At 45.6% G+C, this 22,390-nt stretch overlaps 1 protein-coding gene and 1 long non-coding RNA gene across 2 annotated transcripts in view; one reads left to right on the top strand and one right to left on the bottom strand.

Annotated features, from left to right (window-relative positions):
• The window catches only part of Tnn (tenascin N), a 72,747-nt gene extending 55,863 nt beyond the window's left edge, over positions 1–16,884 (bottom strand). The window contains exons 1-5 of the mRNA XM_059280720.1: positions 16,402–16,884; positions 14,304–14,678; positions 13,328–13,591; positions 8,581–8,766; positions 7,333–7,422 (exon numbers count right to left, since the gene is read on the bottom strand). Of these exons, the coding sequence (XP_059136703.1) occupies positions 7,333–7,422; positions 8,581–8,766; positions 13,328–13,591; positions 14,304–14,678; positions 16,402–16,810 (1,324 nt within the window). The 5' untranslated portion in view covers positions 16,811–16,884. The remainder of the gene's footprint in view (positions 1–7,332; positions 7,423–8,580; positions 8,767–13,327; positions 13,592–14,303; positions 14,679–16,401) is intronic.
• Positions 8,876–22,390, top strand: part of LOC131925401 (uncharacterized) — a 54,629-nt gene continuing 41,114 nt past the window's right edge. Inside the window, exons 1-2 of the long non-coding RNA XR_009383239.1 lie at positions 8,876–8,928; positions 12,952–13,060. This is a non-coding gene — a long non-coding RNA (uncharacterized LOC131925401). The remainder of the gene's footprint in view (positions 8,929–12,951; positions 13,061–22,390) is intronic.

Raw genomic sequence — 22,390 nt, 5'->3', positions numbered from 1 at the left:
TGGATTCTTACTATATAGCCTGGCTGGGCCTTGAACTCACGATCCTCTGCCTCAGCCTCCTGAATGCTGGGGTTAGAGACAAGTACCACCACATATACACATAGCTCCCTGGTGGTGGTGGTCCATGCCTGTAATCCCTGCACTTGGGAAACTGAAACAGAAGAATCATGAGTTCAAGGTAAACCTGGGATATATATGAAGTTCAACACCAGACTGAACCACAGAGCAAAACCTTACCTCAAATATATATATATATAATAAATTAGTAAACACTTTTAAGTGATTCTGATGTACATGAAAGAATGAGGGCTTCCATGTTAAGCCCCATCACCCCCATTCTATGCAATGTGTAACAATGTCCTGACTCAACATTTCTACTTATTACTATTACTTATTATTATTCTGAGTTCCATTCATAATTTAGTCTTTTATCCAATATGCTCACCTTTCTGTCCAGCTTCCTGCCATTGCAGAATTTTATAAGTAGGTCATCTATACACATCCATCACGGCCACTGATAAAGATACTGAACAGAACAAAGCTCAGGCATGACATTAGGATGTCCTCTGCATACAGATCTACATCTTTTTAGGTAAAAAGCCACAGAATAACTTCTTAGTCTAAGGCAGCTAAACTCTTTTCCTTGACCCCCAATCTACTCTTAGTCTCTTAAAAAGGGATTTTCCAGAGAGAAGTTACAACTTCACACCATCCCATTTTTCAACCTCAGCCACAGTGCACCTTTGTCAAACATAAGGGCAGTGTTTTATTTGCACAAAAAGATGAAATGTGTTCCATTACCAGAGGCAGTTCATATTTCATTTAGTAAGTCAACCGCCATTTACTAAGCACACACCAGGGGTCATGTGCTTTTCATACATTAGTTATCAAATCTCACAGGAAAAACAGAAGGCATTTACTAGGTGCCTCACTAGTTTAGAAAACTAATGAAGTCTTCCACTCTTAGAACAGTAAGCATATACTAGGCATATACTTATACTAGGCATATACAGTAGTAAATATTCGTGGCTGTCACTCCACTAACAATCTTTGAATGCCTACATGAGCTGAGGATCAGTGTTGGCATGAATTAAATTGTGGCTTGTCCTCCTGCTCCAATTCAACATGCTGAAGTGCTGTGCCTTGTACCTCAGTTTGGAACCTTACTGTTTTTAAACAATCTTTTCAGGGATAATAAAATTAAAATGGGGTCATCTGGGCGGACCCAATCCAGTATAACTGATATCTCATCAACCCACATTAAATAACCACTAATAACAAATTGTAGGTAAAATAAAGTATGCTCTGAAAGGCTATGGTAACCTGAAATAACATAGTAGTAGTAGCTTAGAACTTGGGGAGAATTCTACAGAGAGAAAATGGCTTGGGCTGTTGGAGCGCTAGACGTGTCTCACTGGCAAAGAAAGCAAGTGAGAGAGGGGGAGTCTGGATGCAGAAGCCTACAGGATCCCAATCCCAACCTCAGGGGGCTCTAAGAGGCTGTTCAGAAGAAAGCATGCGCACAACAGAGGACTCCCTCCCTATGTCAAATGGTTCTGTGCTTGCTAGAAAGGGATGGCGACAATCTACCAAGGCCATATCTCTGTCTGGGGCAATAGTGATGAAATGGGAACAGGATGAGGACGTAGAGACAGGAGTGCAGTCCTGCTCCTGAAGTCCCCGACCCTCACCCTCTCCAAAGGGACCCACCACATCTATAAAACCCAGGACCCCAGCAGTGCCACTCAGTTCTTCACCTTGCCCCAGTCAGTACTTAGCCCATAGCTTCTGGACACCCTGTACCGGCCAGTGGTTGGTAGGATCAGAACTGTCCATGTGCACTGAGAGATCCAACATGGCCAGCCCTGGAGCTCATTCTCCCTCAGGAGCCGCAGAACACTGGAGAGATAGAGTAGCTGCCAAGAAAAACCCTAAACAAACCCTCTAGACTCCTTTGCCCTTCACTTAAAAATCACAAACATGGTAGGTCGCACAAGCAAGCTAAATACACTGTAGTTTTCTGCTGGCTTTGCTGTGAAAACATCCCGTGTGTGGTTGTAACGGTAAGAGTTGCCTAGGCTGCTTTTCGAGGACTGAAAGAACACTTTGCTAGGAACACAGACTCTCTGCTTTTATGCGCATTTTTCTGATGAGCCACTAAAGTGGAATGGGGAGGCTTTGTGTGCCTGTCTTCTTTGCTGCTGTGCCCTCTGGGTCAGATTCTACTCAGCACTGCATGTAGACATGTTGATCACTTGAGAAATGCTTTGTCTAAACTTATATGCAGGATTATAACTTGACCTAGACCTTGCTAAGTCTCTCTTCCTCCTCCAAGGTTTAAACACTCTACCAGATGCCACATGGACATACAGACCATGGAAAGAGGAGGAACCAGAGTTTCTGAAAGAGCTCTGCCTGGTCAAAGACAATAGCATCCTTCCTCTTCGTTAGGGGGGTCTCTCTCCTTCATCATTCTTATCCTGTGTCTATTACTCCTCAACTTCTCGAAACCAGGGTGTTTTTCAAGGAAAAGCTCCAATTTCTTCATTCTCCAGTCACTGAATAAAGCACTTCTTTCTCTGTAGTACTCATCTTCCCAACATTGGTTTTTCTTTAGGATAAGACCTGGGTTAGGTAACAATTGAGCCAAAAGCCAAATAAATAAATAAATCTTTGTTATGAATACAGGAAAGAAAAATCAGTCTAGTTCTATATCTAGAACCTCTTTAGAGCTATACGTTGAACCTCAGAAGTCCAGCTAGAGATAAGACCAGAGAGTAGAACTCACTGATTTCTGCCTCCTTCCCCTCCCCTTTCTCTCAACTCTTTAACAATATAAACTTGAAGGAGGATCCTCACAAAGCTGTGATTCCTAATTATTTACAGGATGGAACAAGGATAGCAATCAGATGCTGACATCAGAGAATGAGAGGTAGACCTCGTGGACGGACCCCACACACTCACAAAATGTCACATTGCATGAAGCCAGTGCCGCAAGACCAAAACCTCCCTGTCTGCCAAGAGGGGATGTGGGGCTCATTAAACCATTTTTCCACACAGCAAAACCTTCCAGTAGCTGCAGTGTGGGCCAAATCACAGATGAGTTACAGCTGTAGCCTCATCTACAAATCAGGATCTCTCCGACCTGGCCCCAGTGTCAGCTACAACTTCCCACCCGCTGGACACTGGGGGTCCTCACCGACCACTGCCAGCCTTGTCTTTCTCATGATCTTAGCTTGATGAAGGAATGGCGGAAGAGGAAAGAAGATGGTAAAGGAAGTGAATCAGTTAGCAACTTGGGGTGAAACTAACCACAAGACCTTTCTCCTTTCTTCAACGCCACATAGAAACCTTGACTTAAATCTAGTCACTGCCCGGGGCCACCATCCCTGTCTACCTGTAATTAAAGTAGACTAAACCAGAGCAACAGACACTGCTCTCTTACCCCAAAAAATATTCTCCACTCTGCCTAACCCTGAAGCAGGATAGGAAGACAGGGAAAATTAAGGGGGTGTGGGAAGGGAAAGGTTCTAAAACCACATACCCCCATTGTCAAGACTACATAGAAATAACATCACTTTTCCTGAGAGCTATATGAAACAGAACACTTAAAACAACTAATTAAGAACAAAATGTTAGTGGCCTTTGAGTTCAACCATATCAAGATTTTTATCTGTAGACCTGTACTTTTCTGAAACTAAAAAAATTGAAAAAATGTTGTGAACAGAGTTTACAGTCAAAAAGAGGTCTTTTCTTTTGGTCTAGGTACAGTAAAAATTTCTTTGACCTTTTTGGCCTAAACTTTTCTTATCAGCACTTCCTTTGCCCATTCACGAATCTGAAGACTATACTCATAAACCACCTTTTAATCTCATTGACAAATAAAACACTTTAATTTACTTTCAATATTAGATTTTTAAATGTAGATACAGATCTTGTCCTTTGACCAAGCTGACTTCAAAATCCTTTGCAGATGGTGTCAAGTCCTTGTTACTCTCTGTCCCTTGGGAAGCCTACACCTATCCCTGGAGTGTGCACCACTATTTCCTTAACAAATTTTGCTCCATTGCTTTGTCCTTGAATTCTTTTCTGCAGCATAACCCAAGGTCCTGACTGTGGCAGAGCAGCGGTCCCTGGAAAAACTCCCCAAGTGGCACAGCTGTCTGTGGAGTCACATTTCCTGCTGCCAAGGATAATCCAATCTCTCTTACCTGCCGTCAGTGCAGACTCGGTGTCAAGTACATACGCTTTCCTTCCCAGAATTTTATAAATGTATTCTTGGCTGTACATCCCACTTGCATATTTTCGATTGCTACTTAGCCTTGTTGCTAATAGTCAAAGGAAGTTGTCCCAGAACCTGGTCAGGGTTGTGTTTTGTTTCTTTCTGTCAAGCAGCAGTAACAGCTCAATAGACTTTTATTTGGAGACCCTTCAGTTTTATGAGTTTCGGTTTAACAAGTTCCACTGGTTGACTTGTTAAACGGAAAATAACTGAACTACATTCTTCCCTCCCTACATATGCATATGCTGTTCTTAAATTCTGGTACTCTTTTTCATCTTGTGAGATACAAAACATTTGGAGAAAACAAATTTGTTTGTCTCCTAAATTAACTGATAGTCTCAACCAGGTCTGAGATTATTTCCTGACCTCATAAACCATAGTATCTTTTTCCTTTTTTTTTTTTATTTTAGTGGGGCACACACCATAGATTTATTTGCAATCCAATAAAGCATCTCATCATGATTTTAGGATATAATTGACAATAAAAACACTTCTCGGATGCTAATTGTCTAGTTGGGATAATATACTTGAAAGGTTAACTATCAGTTCAATGGCAGATGCAATTAATTGCTGTAAGAACTCAGAGGCTGTGACATTTAGTGTGACTATAAAAGGCTTTAGTCAAGAAGTAGAAGTTTTGCTACCAGGATTAGTTGACTTGTAGACCAGTGAGAGTGGATCTTCTCTCCTGATCCTGCTTTGGACTCTACATCCTGTGTGGACATCCCCACACCCACCCTGCTAACATTAGGAAAGGAAGCTTCACAACTGACTTCCTTAGGGTTTGAAAGAACTCATGAAAAGATGGGGTATCAGTGCTTCCTTACATCCATGAAGGGAAAGCAACCTCCCACTGGTCAAAAGGATGGAAGCTGAGTTTCACCTCTCTTCCTGGGAGTTCTTGGTGGAGACACTGCCATTCTGATCTGCTGGAAAGATTAGACTAGCTATTGTCTCTCCCCTAAAAATCGATCCACTGGAGACCAAGAGTTTACCCACAGAAAAGCTGATTCACCTGAACACATGATAGGGCGATGAGAGGAATAATTATCCCTTTAATGAGATAATGTACTTATCAGCTCTACTAAGCCTGCTTGCTTTTTTGAGTTCAGACTGAAAATAGAAATACTTTTCCTTTTTCTTTCTTTTCTTTTTTTTTTTTAAATTTTTTTGAATACTAACTAAAATCTGAAGTGTGCTTTTCCCGACACTCTGGGCTTTCTCACTCTTTCTCTGAAGCACCCCTGCTCCTCTACCATGCAGCTGCTTGCCAACCTACACTGCTGAGCATGCCAGCTCTTTTAGACCCTAACTCACATCTCCTCCTCTTCTCCATCCATCTCCTCCCACAGCTGCTGAGGTTTTTTGTTTCAAATTCTAATAAGGCAGTCCTCCAGTCTCCTTCTGAACCCATTTGTAAATTCTGACTCATCAGTCCTGGGAGCTTTTATTATTTTTTAACAATTTATTCATTTTATTTTATGTGTATGAGCATTTTGCTTGCATGCCTATGTGCACCACATGTGTGCTTGGTGGCCAAGGAAGTCAGAAAAGGGTGTTAGATCTAGAAGTGGAGTTCCCGATGGTTGTGAGCCACCATGTGGATATGGGGAATTGAACCCAGGTCCTCTGCAAGAGCAACAAGTGCTCTTAACTTCTGAGCCATCTCTCCAGCCCCCAACCTTGGGATCTAACACTATTTCTAGTAGGTACTATCATAACTGAATTGCTTTGTACAACACCCAGTTGGTGTCTGATGGATAATTGCTTGGTGTACGGGGAGTAATCCACACATACACTTTATTGACGGAGTTTTGTGTGTTGTGTTGATTGTACAAGAGAAGAAAATTTATTACTCTCACAGAAGGGTCAACTAGGAAGCACTTTGCTTCCGTGGCTAAGCTCCAAGGCTTAGATGGGAACATCTTGCATTCAAATCCAGCTCTGCCATTTCCTGGCTGGATGATCCTGGTCTTCACTCCTTCAAGTCTCAGTTTTCTTATGCATGTGACCTAGAAATAATAGTAGTAGCTCATCCATAGACTGACTTGCTAACTAAATGACAAAACTCATGAAAAATGCTCAGGGAATTTGTTGCCTGGCACATAGCAAACTTTCAATTGAAGTGTAACTTCTCAATCAAGCCAGAGAGAAAGTTTCAGAAGCAAGGGAAGTACTTTCCATTTTCTGACTCACTCAGATATCTCAGCAACCATTTGGGCAGACTACTCAGTCCATCTTGTCTGGATCATAAAACAAGTTATACCTCTTCCTTTATAGTTACCGAGCTCCCTAACTCTTCCATACTCCAACCAATTCATAGGGAGCAGAAATAGTTCCTTCAGCCCTCACACTGTCTCATCCTTACACTGTATCACCCCACCTAGCTACTTCTAAGACTGAACTGGAAATAACTAAGCCACTTCTAAAGGAAAACTCAAAATTTAAAGATTCCTTCTTTGCAGGCTCCAATCATCAGTCTCTTCCAGAGCCCAATCTGCGTAGGCAGGAGTACAATTACTGCAGGAGGCTCACAGTTCAATATGTACTGAAGCCTACGATGTTTTCAAGTTCCATTCTGGCTGATAAATGACAAATTACTGCTGCATAACATCTTACAAATGTTCTCAATAGAGAAATGCTAACTATACCATGATTCCCATGTGAGGATCATTTCCCATTTCAAAGCAGACTGCTTGAATGTGGACATTAGGAAAAACTACAAATATAACATGAAACATAGTCTAGACCACCTGTCCTTGGGGAATGCAGTTTGGCACACCTATTGTCTTGTGACAACAATTCAGTGGTTGAAACAACTGAAATCAGAAGGCAAGTGTCAGGAATCATATCTCCCATGGACTCCAAGATCCCAGGAAGGCTTTCCTATGGCAAGAAAAAAGTGAAACAGGAGAAATTTGCTGCTGTTCTTCTGTCCCTCAGTGTAGATGCCCATCCAGAAAGCCAGAGCATCTCTCCATGGAAATCCTGGAATTGTCACCCAGAGACAAGAAAAATCTGAGAATGTGAAGATGATTAAACCTCCATACCTGTCCTGCCATTCAGGAGAATCGGCTTCCCCTCCAGATCACCTCTTATGGGGACAACTGTGATTTTATATTCCGTTCCAGGCTGCAGACCTAGAAAAAAGCAAGCAGCCAACGTGGGTGTGAAGACAGGCTCTGGACCCCACTCCTACACAGCTTCTCCATGGATTCTCTTGTCCCTCACATAAGATTTATGCTGACCCCCAAATCTAACAGTAGAGGCAGATAACAAGCCCAGGACCAGCAGAATTTGAAGGGGTAGGGAAGAGACGGCATGAAGTCCTTGGGGCTCCTGTTCTTTGTTGGTTATTGAGTACTTACTTCCCAATTCTATTTATAGTCCAAATGTTTTCCAGCTCCTAACAACCAGACTCCTCAAAACTCTTATAATAGAAGGAAAAGGGGAAATCTGGCCTAAGTTATCGCCCTGTGGAAACAACTTGAGCGGTCGTTCCTCATGACACAACTATTCAGACTCCATTGGCAAAATGAAAACCAACAGTTGCTTGTATGAAGCCCACACGCTCATTCTCCTCTCCAGAAGCACGGAGAGCTGCCAGCTGTTCCTTCAAAAAGGAACTGAGGAAGTGGACAGCAGAGTGAGAACCCCAAAGATGGACTATGAGGCTAAGAATCCTGGGGATCCTTCACGTAGATTGGCTTCTTCTAACGACCTGTGCCGATCCTGGTATTCATGACTGTGTCACATACATAACTTTTCTAGAAAGGCTTTGAAAAGTGTAGAAACTCAAAAAGTATTATAAAACTTGGTACATCCCTGAATTCCATTTCCTGAGATCCAGGTCTTAGTATCAATAGTTCAATCATCAATGAAGGGATTCCCACCCTTTGCCTAGCACAACCCTTCTTGGCATGGTACTCAGCAAATCATCGTCGTCGTCGTCGTCGTCGTTGTCATCATCATCATCATCTCTGTCTCTCTTTCCATATATATATATATATATATAACCTTCCCCATCCTACTCCCCTGCAACATTCCTCTAAAAGAAGTATTCGTACACCATCAAATACATCCTAAAATATACATAGGGTCTCAAAACTTCTGCTGACTTGGAAGGACACTGTTAGTGAAGTGTGCTGGGATTCCAGTCCTGATACGCTGGCACAGAGGCAGCAGGCCTTGGGAGTGGGCTTGTATTTAGGTATCTAGAGTCAAGTGTGGTCCCTAAGGCCCAGTGTCCACTGTCTCCCTCCAGCCAGCACCTAGAATCTCCCAGTGTAGACTCTTACCAGTGATGTCATATCTACTCTTGGGATCACGGCTCCTGGGCACAGTGACCTCAGCTACTTCCTGCCCTGTTAAGGGGCCATACCGAAGCTTGTAATAGTCCACCTCAGTCAGAGGGTTCTCCCACTCCACATCAAGGGATGTCTCCGTCTCTTCATTTACCCAGGCAGTGCCCACCACAGCGAGATCTAGGACAGAGATCAGGGAAGACAAGAGACAACAGTTGAGTGCAGAGGTCACAAAGGTCCTAAACAGGCATTGGTCACTAAGTCAGCTCCCTTCCTTGACAAAATGAGAGGTGGCTTCAGTCCCAGGACATGGTCTTTAACAGGGGTCTTAGAGCTCCCCAGGTAAGGGCCAGCTGTTGGTCTTGAGATTTTCCACAGAAGGCAGACTCTTCCTAGAAAGACTCCACACCTCATCACACTATGTATCATGCATCTCACCCTCCCACACAGACTCTGACCAAGTTGGAGCTGCTCCTTTGAGATCAGCATCCACAATGCCCAGACTGGGGTTCAGCTGCTCTGAATTGGTGTTCTCCCTTTGGCTACCGAGTCCCTATCCTTAGCAATAGCTACAGGAACAGACACATGTGTAGCTGGGTAATGCATTTCAAATTTTCAATACATATCATTTCTAACACAACTAGATCCTTCCTCTAACTCCCAAGTTAGAGCCCATGGTGCTCAGATGTGCTATAGATTAACCCAAGGCAAAACTACAAAGCAGCAGATTTTTAACTAGGTTCTGTCTCTGTATCTTTCCTGAACCTTCTATCAAATTATAATACTTTCACAAGGTCCCCAGTGTGCTCATGATGCCATATCACCCTATCCTGTAAAGGACACTCATCGTATGCCTTTGTTCACAGTAAAGTACATAGAATTAAACATTTTCCCTGCCACTTGGAAAGAAAATCATGAAATTATAATACAAAGGAATAACACTCTAAGGGAAGACCTTTGGAGAAGGGCAACTAAGGACTTTTGTGAAGACTCAGAACTCTAACAGCTGTATCCCAGGCTAATAGAGATTGCTCTTAATGTCTGAGATAGGGAAAAACAATTTCTAAGACTCCCAGCTCTGCCCCCTTCCAAGGTCACATCACCTTTACTTTGGAGGCAGTTTTATCCATTCTGACTGACCACTTGTCAAGGATGTGTGACAAGAAACTTCCATTATAGGCAGAGTATGAACTCAGTTATCTCAAGATCCCTCAGCTCTGAGTATCTGAGTATCTATGATTCTCTCTTCTGTAGACAAAGAACCTCTCAGAGCCTTTCTTCTCACCTGAAGCTCCTATCTGCTAACCTCGGGTTCTGTTGTGAGACTTCTTTCAAAGAGGCAATTCCCCTAGTGGAAGGTCAACATGAAAGTAATGAAGGCAACTCAAGCATTGTGAAAGGCGTCCTACATGGCTTAAGAGAATTGGGAGAGATTTATGAACTTAAAAGAAAAAAAAAGCAAGGACTTAAGGAGAATGTTCAAGATGGGAATACATGTTTAGAAGGTCTAATGCTCCCTGAGGGGCAGGAAAGATAGATTTGAACTTGAATCAGTTTCGCAGAAAGACAAACTTCACAGTAGCAAGATTCTACAAATCCTCGGAGGAAGACTCTAAGGAGGGTCGCTAAGACTTTCCCCCAGATGTTCCTGCCCTTCCCTTGGAGTCTCAACACTGTCCTGCCTAGAGCAGATGCAGCTACAGGCAATGCCCCTACCGTCAGAAGCTGGCCTGGCTCTCACAATTGTGCTTAGTGTTCTCCCATGCTCATAAACCATTTCACAGAGCATTAGAATTAGCCAAGGATACTCTGTAAGCATGCAGGCTTGAGACAAAAAAACAAAGCCATCCTATAACTGTGTCTAAACCCAGACAAAAGCAAGACTAGTACCCACAGAAATGTCCCCACTCCTGACTAACAGGCACAGCAGCTGCTTCTTCCCAGTCACAGCTTCGGCTGTCTCTAGAGAAAATTCCCTAAGATGCTCAACCACAGAATTGCTCCCCCTTCTTGACAGTATCCTCACCAAAGCAAATCCCTGCTTCCCCAGTTACCTAATTCAACCCCATATTCTAGACCCAATTCTTCCTTACACTCTCATTGAGAAACTCCTGAAGTTTCCCATGATGAGTATTTTCTTAGGATAAAATGAACAACAAACTCCAACTTGTCCAACTACAGGGGTGTTCCGCCAAAACAGGACAGGCAGCCTTCTTGTTCTACAGAGATGACTATGTGCCAACACCCTACCCATCCGGCTATTTCTCCAGGAGTTTAGAGTAGGGTGATGGCAGTATATTTTATCAGCACCAAGAACAGCACCTGGCATATGGTGGATCCTCAGTGAATGAGTGTTGAATAAAGAAATGAATCAGTCACTCAGACAACTAAATTGATCCAAACTCTAGTGTGGTGATATTTTATTGGTGCTCTAATAAAGAAAGCTTGACTGGGGATCTGAGAACAAAGCCAGCCACTATATTAAACATAGAGGTCAGGCAGTGCAGTGGTAGCACACGCCTTTAATCCTAGCATTCGAAAGGCAGAGATTCATCCAGATCTCTGTGAGTTCAAGGCCACACTGGGAACAGAGTCAGAAATGGTGCCACATGCTTTTAATACCAGCGCTAGTTAACCATAGAGGTCTGGAGATCTGTACAGACAGACAGGAAGTGATAGAGCCGGGCAGAAAGAGGATGTAGCTGGGCAGAGAAAGGAAGTAAGATGGCAGGGCACAGAAAAGTACATAGGCTTGAGTATACAGGAAGTAGCTCTCTCTTGGGTTGAGAATTTCTTAGTGATAAGAACTTGTGGCTGGCTTGTTTTATCCCTCTGATCTTTCAGCTTTCACCCCAATATCTGGCTCCAGTTTTTTTTTATTAATAAGATTGTTTAACAATTCATGTTACACTCTTGAAAGTCAATGCTGCTTTAAGAATATTCATGAAAAACTGGATTTCTGAAGTGTTAGCTGCCAGGCAGCCACGTAGTGTAGTTCCTACCCACACTTACAGGAAAATAGCCACTTTTTTAAATGACTTAATATGCTTTCAGAGTTGTTTTGTTTTGAAACAGGGTCTTACTGCATAGCTCGAACTGACCTAGAACCTGTGATCCTTCTGCATCTGCCTCCTGAGGGCTAGGATTACACACATGTGCCACTACATCTGGCTCAAAGTCACTGTGGTGGTGGTGCTGGTGCTGGTAATGATGGTGCAGGTGGTGGTTTTGCAATTAAAGGCCTTTAGAGCAACTAATAAGGAACCAGTCGGAATGGTCCAGACACTCTGAGTCATTCATTTGAGTTATAATACTAAATTCTTTGCTTGGAAGCCGTTGTGTATGTTCATGGTGTGTGTGTGTGTGTGTGTGTGTGTGTGTGTGTGTGTGTGTGCACTTACACATGCATGTGGAGGTCAGAGGACAACCTCAGGGGTTGTTTCTCAAGGACTGCCCGCCTTGTTTTTTTGAGGCAGGCTCTCTCATTGGTCTGGAGCTCACTGGGTAGGCTAGGCTGACTGGCCGGTGATCCACCTGGCTCCCCCTCCCCAGCGTGAGGATTATAAGTACTTATTGTGCCCACCTTTTTAACATGCTTTCTAGGGACTGAACTCAAGTTCCTGGTCTTGTTTGTTTGTTTGAGCATGCTCAGGAATGTGCTCACCTTTACATGGGATGGTAATTTTTCCTTTATCAATACAGTTCTGAACAGAGGCCCCCACCCTTCCTCTGCTTTCTTTGTTTGGGAAAGAACTCTTTCCAAACAAAGAGTTTCCCGAAAGCTCTTTGAGAGTTACTGCCAGTGCTTTTCTTACTTGCTGCGGGTAATAAACCCCTCTCTACTCTTTTAGCTCCTGATGTTCACCAGGAGACGAACCTATTGCATTTAGTGACAGAAGCAGTGATGTTTATCCTTCCTATCATCTTGGTGTTGTTTGGTGATGCAGTGGAGACCACGCCCTTCAAATCGGTCCCCTGCACCCTCCATCCTGTCCTGTGTCCTAGGTTTTTGACTCTGTGAATTAAGTCTGCCAGGCCCTTCATCTTGGGTTCAGCCAGAGGGAATCACCAATAAATTGGAAAGTAGGAAAGAGTTCAGGCATTGACTTTTTACTCTCCCTGCAGGAGTACAGTAGACTGCCTGTATCCCTCTTCCAACATCACCTATGCAGGCAGCCTTTCCTACAGCTTCTCCTGGGTCAGCGTACCAATGCCCATCCTGTCCTTCAAGCTGGAATGAGTGCTGCTAGTTCTTGAGTGTTCGCCTACCCAGATACTGTCCGTGCCTGTGTAAACAACTCTGTAAACCTTCAGTGGTCCCGTTTCTGTTCTCTCTTCCCTCATGACCTGAATCTACCACTACAGGGGACTTCAACCACTTCTCGTCCATCCCTACTTGAACCTGCTGAATGGCCTTGGAAGCTCGGTGAGGAGCTGGCAATTCACTCCTCAACTACTTGTGTGGGAGTGTGGGGTAACTAGACCTTCCTGGTCTCATGGAAACAGGAGACCTCTTGAGTGAGACTCAATTCATCGGGTTTCCATTGCTGGCTTGAAGGACCCAGGAATCTGGAAGAGGGCAAGAGAGAACTAGGTCGCTTCTCTAGCATCTAGAGCCTCAGCTGCTGTTTTTCAGACTCCAATTTAGGGCAATCAATAGAAAGGTATTTATGGGGGAAACAGGGGAAACATTTTAAATGGAGCCTGTCCTGGAAACCTGGGGTGTCTGGCTGTTCCTCACCTGTGGTGGCAAGTAGATGCTGAGGACTGCTGGAAATGTCTTTCTTCACATTGCGTAGGGTGACTATGTACTTGGTGCCAGGCAGCAAGCCGGTGATGTCGTAGGTATGCTGTTCCTTGGGCACCTGGACCTGCTTTGTATCATGTTCCTTCCCCAGGGGATAGTAGCTGAGCAGGTAGTGGTCCACCTCACTGGAGGGCTCCCAGCTCACCAGCAGGGAATTCTCCGTGCTCTTGAGCAGCTGCAGGCCCTGAGGAGCCACCACTGCGGGCAGAAAAGGAACAAGAGGTGAAGGTGGAGAGGGTGGTACTTGGTGGCCAAGGGAATATTCACTGGCGCCTACTGCCCATTTAACGCTGTGGTAGTAGGCCTGCGGCATGCAGACCATTCTTGACACCATTCCCCAGGAGGTTACTGCCTGGCTGCATACTGCCAGCACCGGGAGCAGTCCCTGGGGAATTTATTTGTGCAACTGCACATTCTCAGTTCTCAGACGCCTCCCAGGAACTTCCATGTGGCAAGCTCTGGCAGTGGGCCCAGCACTTTATTCATTTTTGTTTCAATCATTGAAAATTTCATACAAAGATACTGTGTATCTTGAGCATATCTATCACTTCCTCCCCCTTACCATACTCCTTCCCACCTTCGTGTCCCTCCTTCCCTCTTCCCTTTCTCCTTCCCATCCTTTCTTTTTCTAGATAACTAGTTGAGTCCAGTCAGTGCTTCCTATATGCACTTGGGTGTAGTGCTCACCAAGCTACTAGAGGTCACACCCAGAAGCCCTCAATTGTATAAACTCCTCAAGTAGGGGTGGGACCTGGGGATCCCCTCCCCCACCAGCCAACTCCACTGTTCAGCCCTCCAAGGCGATCGTTATTTAGAGTAAAGGGCGAGATTCCCGAGTAAGACAGGTAAGTGCCACTGAGACCACGGATGGTGGGAAGGGTGGCCCGCAAAGCGCCTCTCTGGCTCTCACCCTGGGAACAGTCAGGGCCAGTAAAGCCCATCTCGCAGTAACACTCGCCGGTGTCGCAGAAGCCGTGGCCACTGCAGTCACCAGGACAGCGCTGCTCGCTGCAGTCCTCCGCGGTGAAGTCCTCATAGCACTGGCAGACACCATGCACGCACACGCCATGCCCACTGCAGTCCTGGGGGCAGGCGGCGTAGGCGCAGTCGACCCCCACGTAGGGCTGGTCGCACACGCAGCGTCCGTCCACACAGCGTCCGTGGCCGCTGCAAGCCCCGGGACAGGTGGGCAGCTCACAGTCGGCGCCTTCCCAGCCCTGCTCACACTGGCAGCTGCAGGTCTCCGGGAAGAAGGTCCCGTGGCCACTGCAGTGGCGGCTCAGATCTGCCAGGAAGGGGAGAAACGGGTGATGAGTGGGGGGTCACTGGTTAGAGATGGCTGACATTTTCCGGATCTTGTGGGGGCTCTGTGAGGAAAACGCTTTTCACAGGAGCCAAATCTCAGTTTCTCGTTTGTTTGCCTAAGAAGCTGCTTCTCCGGTGAATTCACTGGGTCCCTTCCTCTCTGAATGGTGGTGACTAGCGTTTTTCCATAAAGGGACTTCAAGGGGTCCACGTTGGTGGTCGGGCTCTAGCTTCAAGGGGCAGGGCTCCTTATGGCTCCAGATGCTGGTGGATGGAGCCGGTCCCAGCAAGGCTGGTTGTGAACCGAGTGTACAGAAACTGCAACCTAGCCAAGGACCAACGATGGGTGAGCCAAGGCACTTGGCCAGGGCCCTCCTACACAGCTAGGGGAAGCTAGAGGTCAGGCCAGTCAAGGCAATACCTTCTGCTTCTTGGAATATCTTCCCTTCTTAAGGAAACTTCCAAAGTGGGGCTCCTGGTGGGAAGGAGAGTCAGGGGAGGGAAGAGGGGCATCATGCTTTTTTCACAGTGGTATGTCCCTGGTCTCTCATTTTGTACCTGGCATTTAGGAGGTGCTCTTAACCAAAACAATAAGCAGCACCACTCACCGTCACTTGGGCAGCTTATGTTCTTAAAATATGAAGCTAAGGGGCTGGAGAGATGGCTCGGTGGTTAGGAGCACTGGTTGCTCTTTCAGAGGACCTGGGTTCAATTCCCAGCACTCACATGGTAGCTCACAACTGTCTGTAACTCCAGTTCCAGGGCATCTGACGCCCTCACAACAATGTACATAGAATTATGCTGTGGGATGGTCTGTATGTCAAATTGCTCTGATTGGTCAATAAATAAAACACTGATTGGCCAGTGGCCAGGCAGGAAGTAAAGGTGGGACTAACAGAGAGGAGACCAGAGAAAACAGGAAGGCGGAGGGAGTCACTGCCAGCCGCCGCCATGACAAGCAGCATGTGAAGACGCCGGTAAGCCACAAGCCACGTGGCAAGGTATAGATTTATAGAAATGGATTAATTTAAGCTATAAGAACAGTTAGCAAGAAGGCTGCCATGGCCATACAGTTTGTAAGCAATATAAGTCTCTGTGTTTACTTGGTTGGGTCTGAGCAGCTGTGGGACTGGCAGGTGACAGAGATTTGTCCTGACTGTGGGCAAGGCAGGAAAATTCTAGCTACAGAATTAAATGAATTAAAAAAGAAACAGAACGTGAAGCTGGGGAAACATCACACAGGGTACTTTATTACTAATAAAATGTTTAGTTTTCTGAATACTTACTATGGGCCAAGACACCAATGCACACCTTCTAGTCTCAGAACTGGACTAGCTGATAAAATCAGCCTCTTTGGACAGTTGAAATTTCTCAACATCGCATTCAGCTTCCTTTCTCTCCTTTCTATACTTATCCCTCAAATAGCAATTGGGCTTGTCAGTAAGACAGCCCTGGGATCATTCTCTTCTGGTGCCATTAGCCTAGGAGGCCAGGCTGCTGAACCCTCCCTGCCTAGGCGTCCAGATGTCCCTTGAGCTGCATAAGTGAATAAAGAGCATGGCATGGCCTGCACCCTGACAAAAGCTGACTGTGAGAGGGGCCTGCACCAGGATCTCTCAGTACCCATGAGGCTAGTGGAGCACCTGGCACATAGCAGAGACTCACTAAATGTTTGTAGAGTGAATACCAGGTGGTAATCTCACCAGTAGCTCCCTGGCAGCAGCGGTTGACACTACACCGCTCCTTCATCTCTGCCATCTCTTCCTCCAGCTTCTTCACCCGGGCCAGCAGGTCCTGGACACTGTCTGCCAAGTCACAGTTCTTCTGCGGTGTCTGAAGACGGATGTTGTGCCTAAAGATGATGTTCTGCTCCTCTCCAGCCTCCCCGGCTGCCAAGAGTGATGTCCCATCGTCACTGAGAGACTGTGGGTCAGTCTCTACTTGAACCAGAGCCGACTTGGGCACGTCAATCTTGTAGGTGTGGCTGACAGTGACCTGTTGCTCCTTGTCGCTGCAGCCAGGAGACTCCGGAGTAGCTGGGGCTGAAGCCACCAGGAGCACAGAAGCAAGCAGGAGCCCCAAGGGAAAGGCAAAGATCCCCCAGAAACGCATTCTTGGAGAAAGGGATCAGACACTCCAAGAGGCCTAGATCCAGGAAAAGAACACAAGGAAAGCCGTGAGGCTTGCTGGGAGGAAATTGCCCTTTTTAGCAGTTTCTGAGTCAAAACACTGTTCACAGTACCAGGAAGGACTTCTCTTCACATTCACCTAAGCCAGCCTTTCATCTTCCTAATCCCTAGTGTTTATAGCAGCCTGAATGTTGACCACTTCTTCCATCAACAGTGGTAGCTGCACACAGAATGCTTGCTATTCGACAGCAACTATTCTGTGTATTCACATTTACTAACTCATTCAGTCATTGCAACAGCCCTATTGTTAATCCCATTACTTCTTTTTCACATGTCTTAGAATCGAGCTTGACCTTGCACAGGCTAGACAAGTGCTCTCATGTTGAACTATACTGATATATATATATATACACACACACACACATTTACTGATAGGGAACTGAAGTACATTTGCAAGCACACAGCTAAGAGTCATGGTTTGGTTTGGTTTGGTTTGGTTTCTTTCAATGCTTAGGGAAGGATGTCTTCCATACTGTACACGTTTCTATCACTAAGTTACATATACTCCAGCCCAGGAGGAGGATTTGAAACTGGGCGATCTGATTCTCAGGTCCAAGCTCACCACCATGCCATGCTTTTGTGCACCAATAAGGAGGTAGATGCTGGAAAGTTTGAGCAAGTTGTCCTGGGTACCACAGCCAGAAAGGGCAGAGAGTGCTCAGACCCATGTCCACTGCCTCCAAGACTCCTGCTCAAGCCTCCTGCACATTAACCTATAGGGAATGAGGATTTCAAATAAGATTACCTTATCCTAAAGCCTTGTCTGTTACCCTCTCTCGCCCCAGCTGGAGTACACTCACGTGTTTGGCCTACATTCATATGGAGCACCGATACAAATACCTTTGTCCCCATGCAATTCCCTCATTTGATCAGATAGACTGACTGTTCTTGGAACCGAAGGGATGTGTCACCACAGAGGACTAACCAGAATGGCACCAAGCTGGTTCTTTGTCATATTTGTGCTTCTTTGTGGGGTACAGTGTGGTAATCCAATACATGTGTACATTGTGTAATGATCAAATCAGGGTAATAAGCACTTCCATACCTTTAAACCTTAGCTATTTTGTGTGTTGGGGGGTTTATATTCATTTAGTTATTTTGCAAGAGAGAGGTCTTCATATTACCCATTTGTGCTATTCAGTCCTTAGCTCTGCCTGTCATTTGAGGCATGTGTTATTAATAGCAGTGAAAATAGCTCACCTGTTCCAAGCTCTTTATGAATTTTAGGCTCTGGAACACTCTCCAGATGGAATGGAATGGTCAGGGGACATCTCTTACTGTCAGGATTCCATTAATAAATAGGTAGCAAGCATCTATGCTCCTTCCGAAAGTTAGGAGGGCTGGCGAAGCCAGGGTGAATAGAAGGGCATGGCAGGAAAAGAGATGGATGCCTGACTAGCCAGGAGCAAAGCAGGGATCAGCCCTTGGCAGAGGTGTGGGTGGAGCTCCACAAAAACTCCATCCTAGAGTTTGGTGAGGTCAGGCTGATGCTGTAGAGCAAGGCTCATAAAAGCTCCCCGGCAGGGCAACTGAAGTTGCCACTGAGACATGGCCCAAGGCTCAGCAGGGGTTCTCTGCCCCAGGGGGCAGAGGCCAGCAGGAAAAAAGGGAGTCTCTGAAGCACTCACAAACAGTTCCTACAAAGGGGTGTGGGTCCAGTACTGTAGACCTTTACCATAGCAATAACTGGAAAGAACTAACTGGTAAAGGTGTCTGTTCCCCACATCACACCACATCTCAGAAAGCAACTTGGGAAAGCCAGAACAGTTGAACAAGTGAACAACATCCAGGTACACACACACACACACACACACACACACACACACACACACACACACACACACACTGTGTGGATACCAGCAACCTGAGCTAAGAGAAAAGAAAAGCCGTGCACTGAGGAGACTGAGGTTCGGACAAGAGAAAGGATTTGAGTTCATGAAAGTGATTTCATACCAAAGCAAGGAGAAAAGCTTGGGGATCTGCTGAGCCCTCTGTGAGAAGGTGGAATTGGGAGAATCAGCAAAATGAGCTGGAGGGTAGGTGTGAAATAGAAATATGGAGTAGAGATTCATTGAAAAGTTTGTCCCAGTGATAAAGCAACCAAACACAAACTGTCCACATAAGTCTCCAGCTGGAAGCTGAGGAGCAGTGGCCATAACGACTTGCTGCTGACCATATGTGACCACTAAGTGCAAGGCCACAGATTTAGACCCAGGTAAGAACGGAACCTTCACTTCCATGTGCTCCTGGGCTCACTCAAGTGTCTACCGTGGATGTAGCAAGACATAATCTATACTCTCCAAAGACCCCTCGGGGCAACGTTAGAGCCAACAAAATCAACTTCTCTGCTCGCTCCTACCATCCAGCGCCACCCTCCAGCCTAATGCTCACTATTCCTGAGTCCTAAATGGAATGCAGATGTTTTTTTTTCTGAGAAGTTCCCAACAAAAAATGGGGAACTCCTGCCATAAACCACAGCAAGGCTGTCCAAAACCCTGTCTCAGGGTGTTTGTTTTTGAAGCCTGGAACATGAGAAGCCCCAGAAGCTCTTGCAGGAGCCTTCTGTGTCGCCCGGCCCGAATTGTAACAAGATGTCCTTGCTAATCACAGCCTCTCAGATTGCACATGTGGAGCTCAGCTTTTCCCGGGCAGAGGGATTGCTCGAAAGAAGATGAGCAGGGCAAGTCCTCAATCCGACACTGTCAAGTGTGAGCAAGCAGGGAAGCTGCTGCCTCTGGCTCTAAGGAGCAGCGGCAGGAGAGAGCCTTTCCCTGCTGACCAGCATGAGGAAGGCATGACATCATCCTCTGCATTAATATGCATAGCACACCACAGACAGCTCTCTGTAGGGGGTAGAGCGGGACAGCAAATTTCACCAAGAAAAACCATAGATGATACATTTCCAAGTAAAGATGACTCTCTGGGGAGGTAGATGCTGATGGAAAGTGGGGAAGATGCTGGAGGAATTCATGAGGCAAAGGGCTTTTATACACTGGAAACCATGGAAACCAAGGGTCCCCCCCTAGGAACTACGGTCTCATTGAAGCTGAGCATTATTGCGGGAGGGGCATTGAGTGGTGTGAGAAGGTAAGAGACAATGGTAGGAGTAAAGGCTGACACTGTGGCCATTCTGAGAGAGCCTTTCACAGAGTTTACTGCTCACCATGACCTAGATGGATGGATGGTCCCCTGGATCTGCCTTGAGACACACTGATGTCACAGGGTTCGATGTTTGCATGCTCTTTCCTCTTGGTAGCTGCAGCTACTCCTGTGGCTTTAGTTTCTAGCCCAAATGGACCACATCCAAATCTGAAGGTCTATTCCCAGCCCAGAATGCCTGTTAGTTCAGGGATGGCAATTGCTAGGACGATACAGGTCCCTCCTGTTTTCCTAGCCACATAGCATAGCTTTGGCCAAATATTTTGTGAATTAAATAATAAGGGACACTAGATTTGTGTGTGTTTATTAGATGTTGGGTACTGGGCCAAACAATTTTAAAACATTAGCTTTAATTAGTGCTCAAAATGATGATAGTCAATCAACAATATTCTTTGTCCTGAGCACTCAAAATGTTAAATAATTGTCAGGACACTCAACTAGCCAAGCATCAGAGCTGGGCTCACACACCAGGTCTATCCATTCCTCATGTCTGGATTCTTCATCTTTCTGCAATATATACTGTAGATGTGGAAAGAAAAACACAAAATATCCTCTTTCCTGCCATATTTCTTTCGAGAGATGGGCTCTGAAAGGAAAGGAAAGCCAAGATATACCAGGTATTCAGCAAAACATCAATAAATCAGTAGCGGAAGCCTTAGCCTGCTTGGCCTGTAACCAGTGCAAGCTGATGCTAGGAGTGATGAATTATGCTTCCCTCACAGGGAGCTTAGGTCCCAGCACCTCACAGAAGAAGGTAGGAAGCAGCAGAGAATACCAAGACCTCTATCCACTGGGCTCATGTCAAGCAAGCCTTAGCAGGAGAGAATGGCCTCTCAGTTTCCAAGCTCTTCTCCTTAGGGATGAGTGGCCTTTGTGTCACCTCATTCTCTCCAGAGAACAGCACATACTCTGAGTCAGGAACAGAAAATACTACTTACATCAAATAGGCACTTGCCAGCTTCTAGCCACTGGCAAAGAGCTTCGTACTTAAATTGGAGGCTTTCTCTGTGCCTGCATGACCTCATCCTGCCTAACGGTTAACCACAAGCAAATGAGTGCACTGCTTTGGGTCTTAGAAGAGCTGTATTATCATGGATTTCCAGTAGAGTCACTAAGAAGATATTCTCTCCCCAAATAATAGGGTGGGCCTCATTGAACTATGCAGGAAAATGAAGGAGTGTGTGGCTAAGGACATCCTGGTGTCACAAATGTCATTGGCAAACTTCACTCCTCCCTCCATTCTTCTTGAGCAGAGTTTGCCAGTGGTCTCCAGCCTGGGCCCTGCATGGTTCTGAGTCTTGTGACAACAGTATTTGGTCTAGGAAATCAAGTACTCAGGGAACTGAACAACCTACTGTGGCATGACCCATCCTGGACGTGAGACCTCAGACAACCGATGTCCCCATTTGCCACTCTTCAGTATGCAAGAGAATCTAGTATATGAGGCAGCACTGATTCTGCTAGCCAGCCTCCAGATGAGCCAACTTCACACATGTGTTTTTATCTGTGACTCTGAACTCTCTGAACAGGCGCTCCATACAGGATGAGAGGCCAGTCGAGAATGAAGATGTGGCTTTATATCATATCACATCCCAGATTGTGTGCGTCTGTGCTCCTAGTTCAGTGGGAGCCACCTGATGATGAGTGTTTGTAAGGGCTCTCACATCTTATGCAACAACCCTTTATCTATATATGTTTCCTACCCACCCAGGACGGAAAAGACAATGGATGATGCACCCAGCCCATCCCTGGAGCTCAACTACTTTTTCAGGAGTTTCAACAGGCTCATTTTCTTTTATTAACTAAATCTGCCTTTTGCAAAGGGTCCAATGAATGATGACAATAGTAGCTACCATTTTTTCCTAAACACTTCTTATACAGCAGTCTCTATGCTAAGAGCTTTAAAAGCTGTCTGTGAACAATGGGCAAAGATGGTCATTTATCCCTATGGGAATGAATTAATTTCTCACAGGAAGGCTTTCTGTTAGTCTCCATGGACAAATCTCATTCACAATGGGGAGATAAAATAGACGTGAGATCTAAACTTGGGAACCTGCTTTTACCAACCCAGTCCCCAGGATGATCAAGTGTCAGCTGATCTACAATTATCCCTATTTTCCATGGCAGTGATGGGCACCTGATGACACGTCCTTCAGGTGAATGCTAATAATGCATAATGAAAAGTTACAATTCCTCTCTTTAGCTCAAATGTGTTTTTCCACACACTGAAACAACTTTGAAGCTGCAGCCTTCCATCAAGCTGAAGAGGCAATGCTGATTTCCGAGAATGCACACTGTTCTACCCACATTGGCTAGGCACGTATTTAGACAGCCGCTGTTGGCC

The sequence above is a fragment of the Peromyscus eremicus genome, chromosome 15 (assembly GCF_949786415.1).
Source record: "Peromyscus eremicus chromosome 15, PerEre_H2_v1, whole genome shotgun sequence".
NCBI lineage: Eukaryota > Metazoa > Chordata > Mammalia > Rodentia > Cricetidae > Peromyscus > Peromyscus eremicus.
Note: the sequence above shows the minus strand (reverse complement) of the source record. Positions and strands in the feature narration are given on the sequence as shown.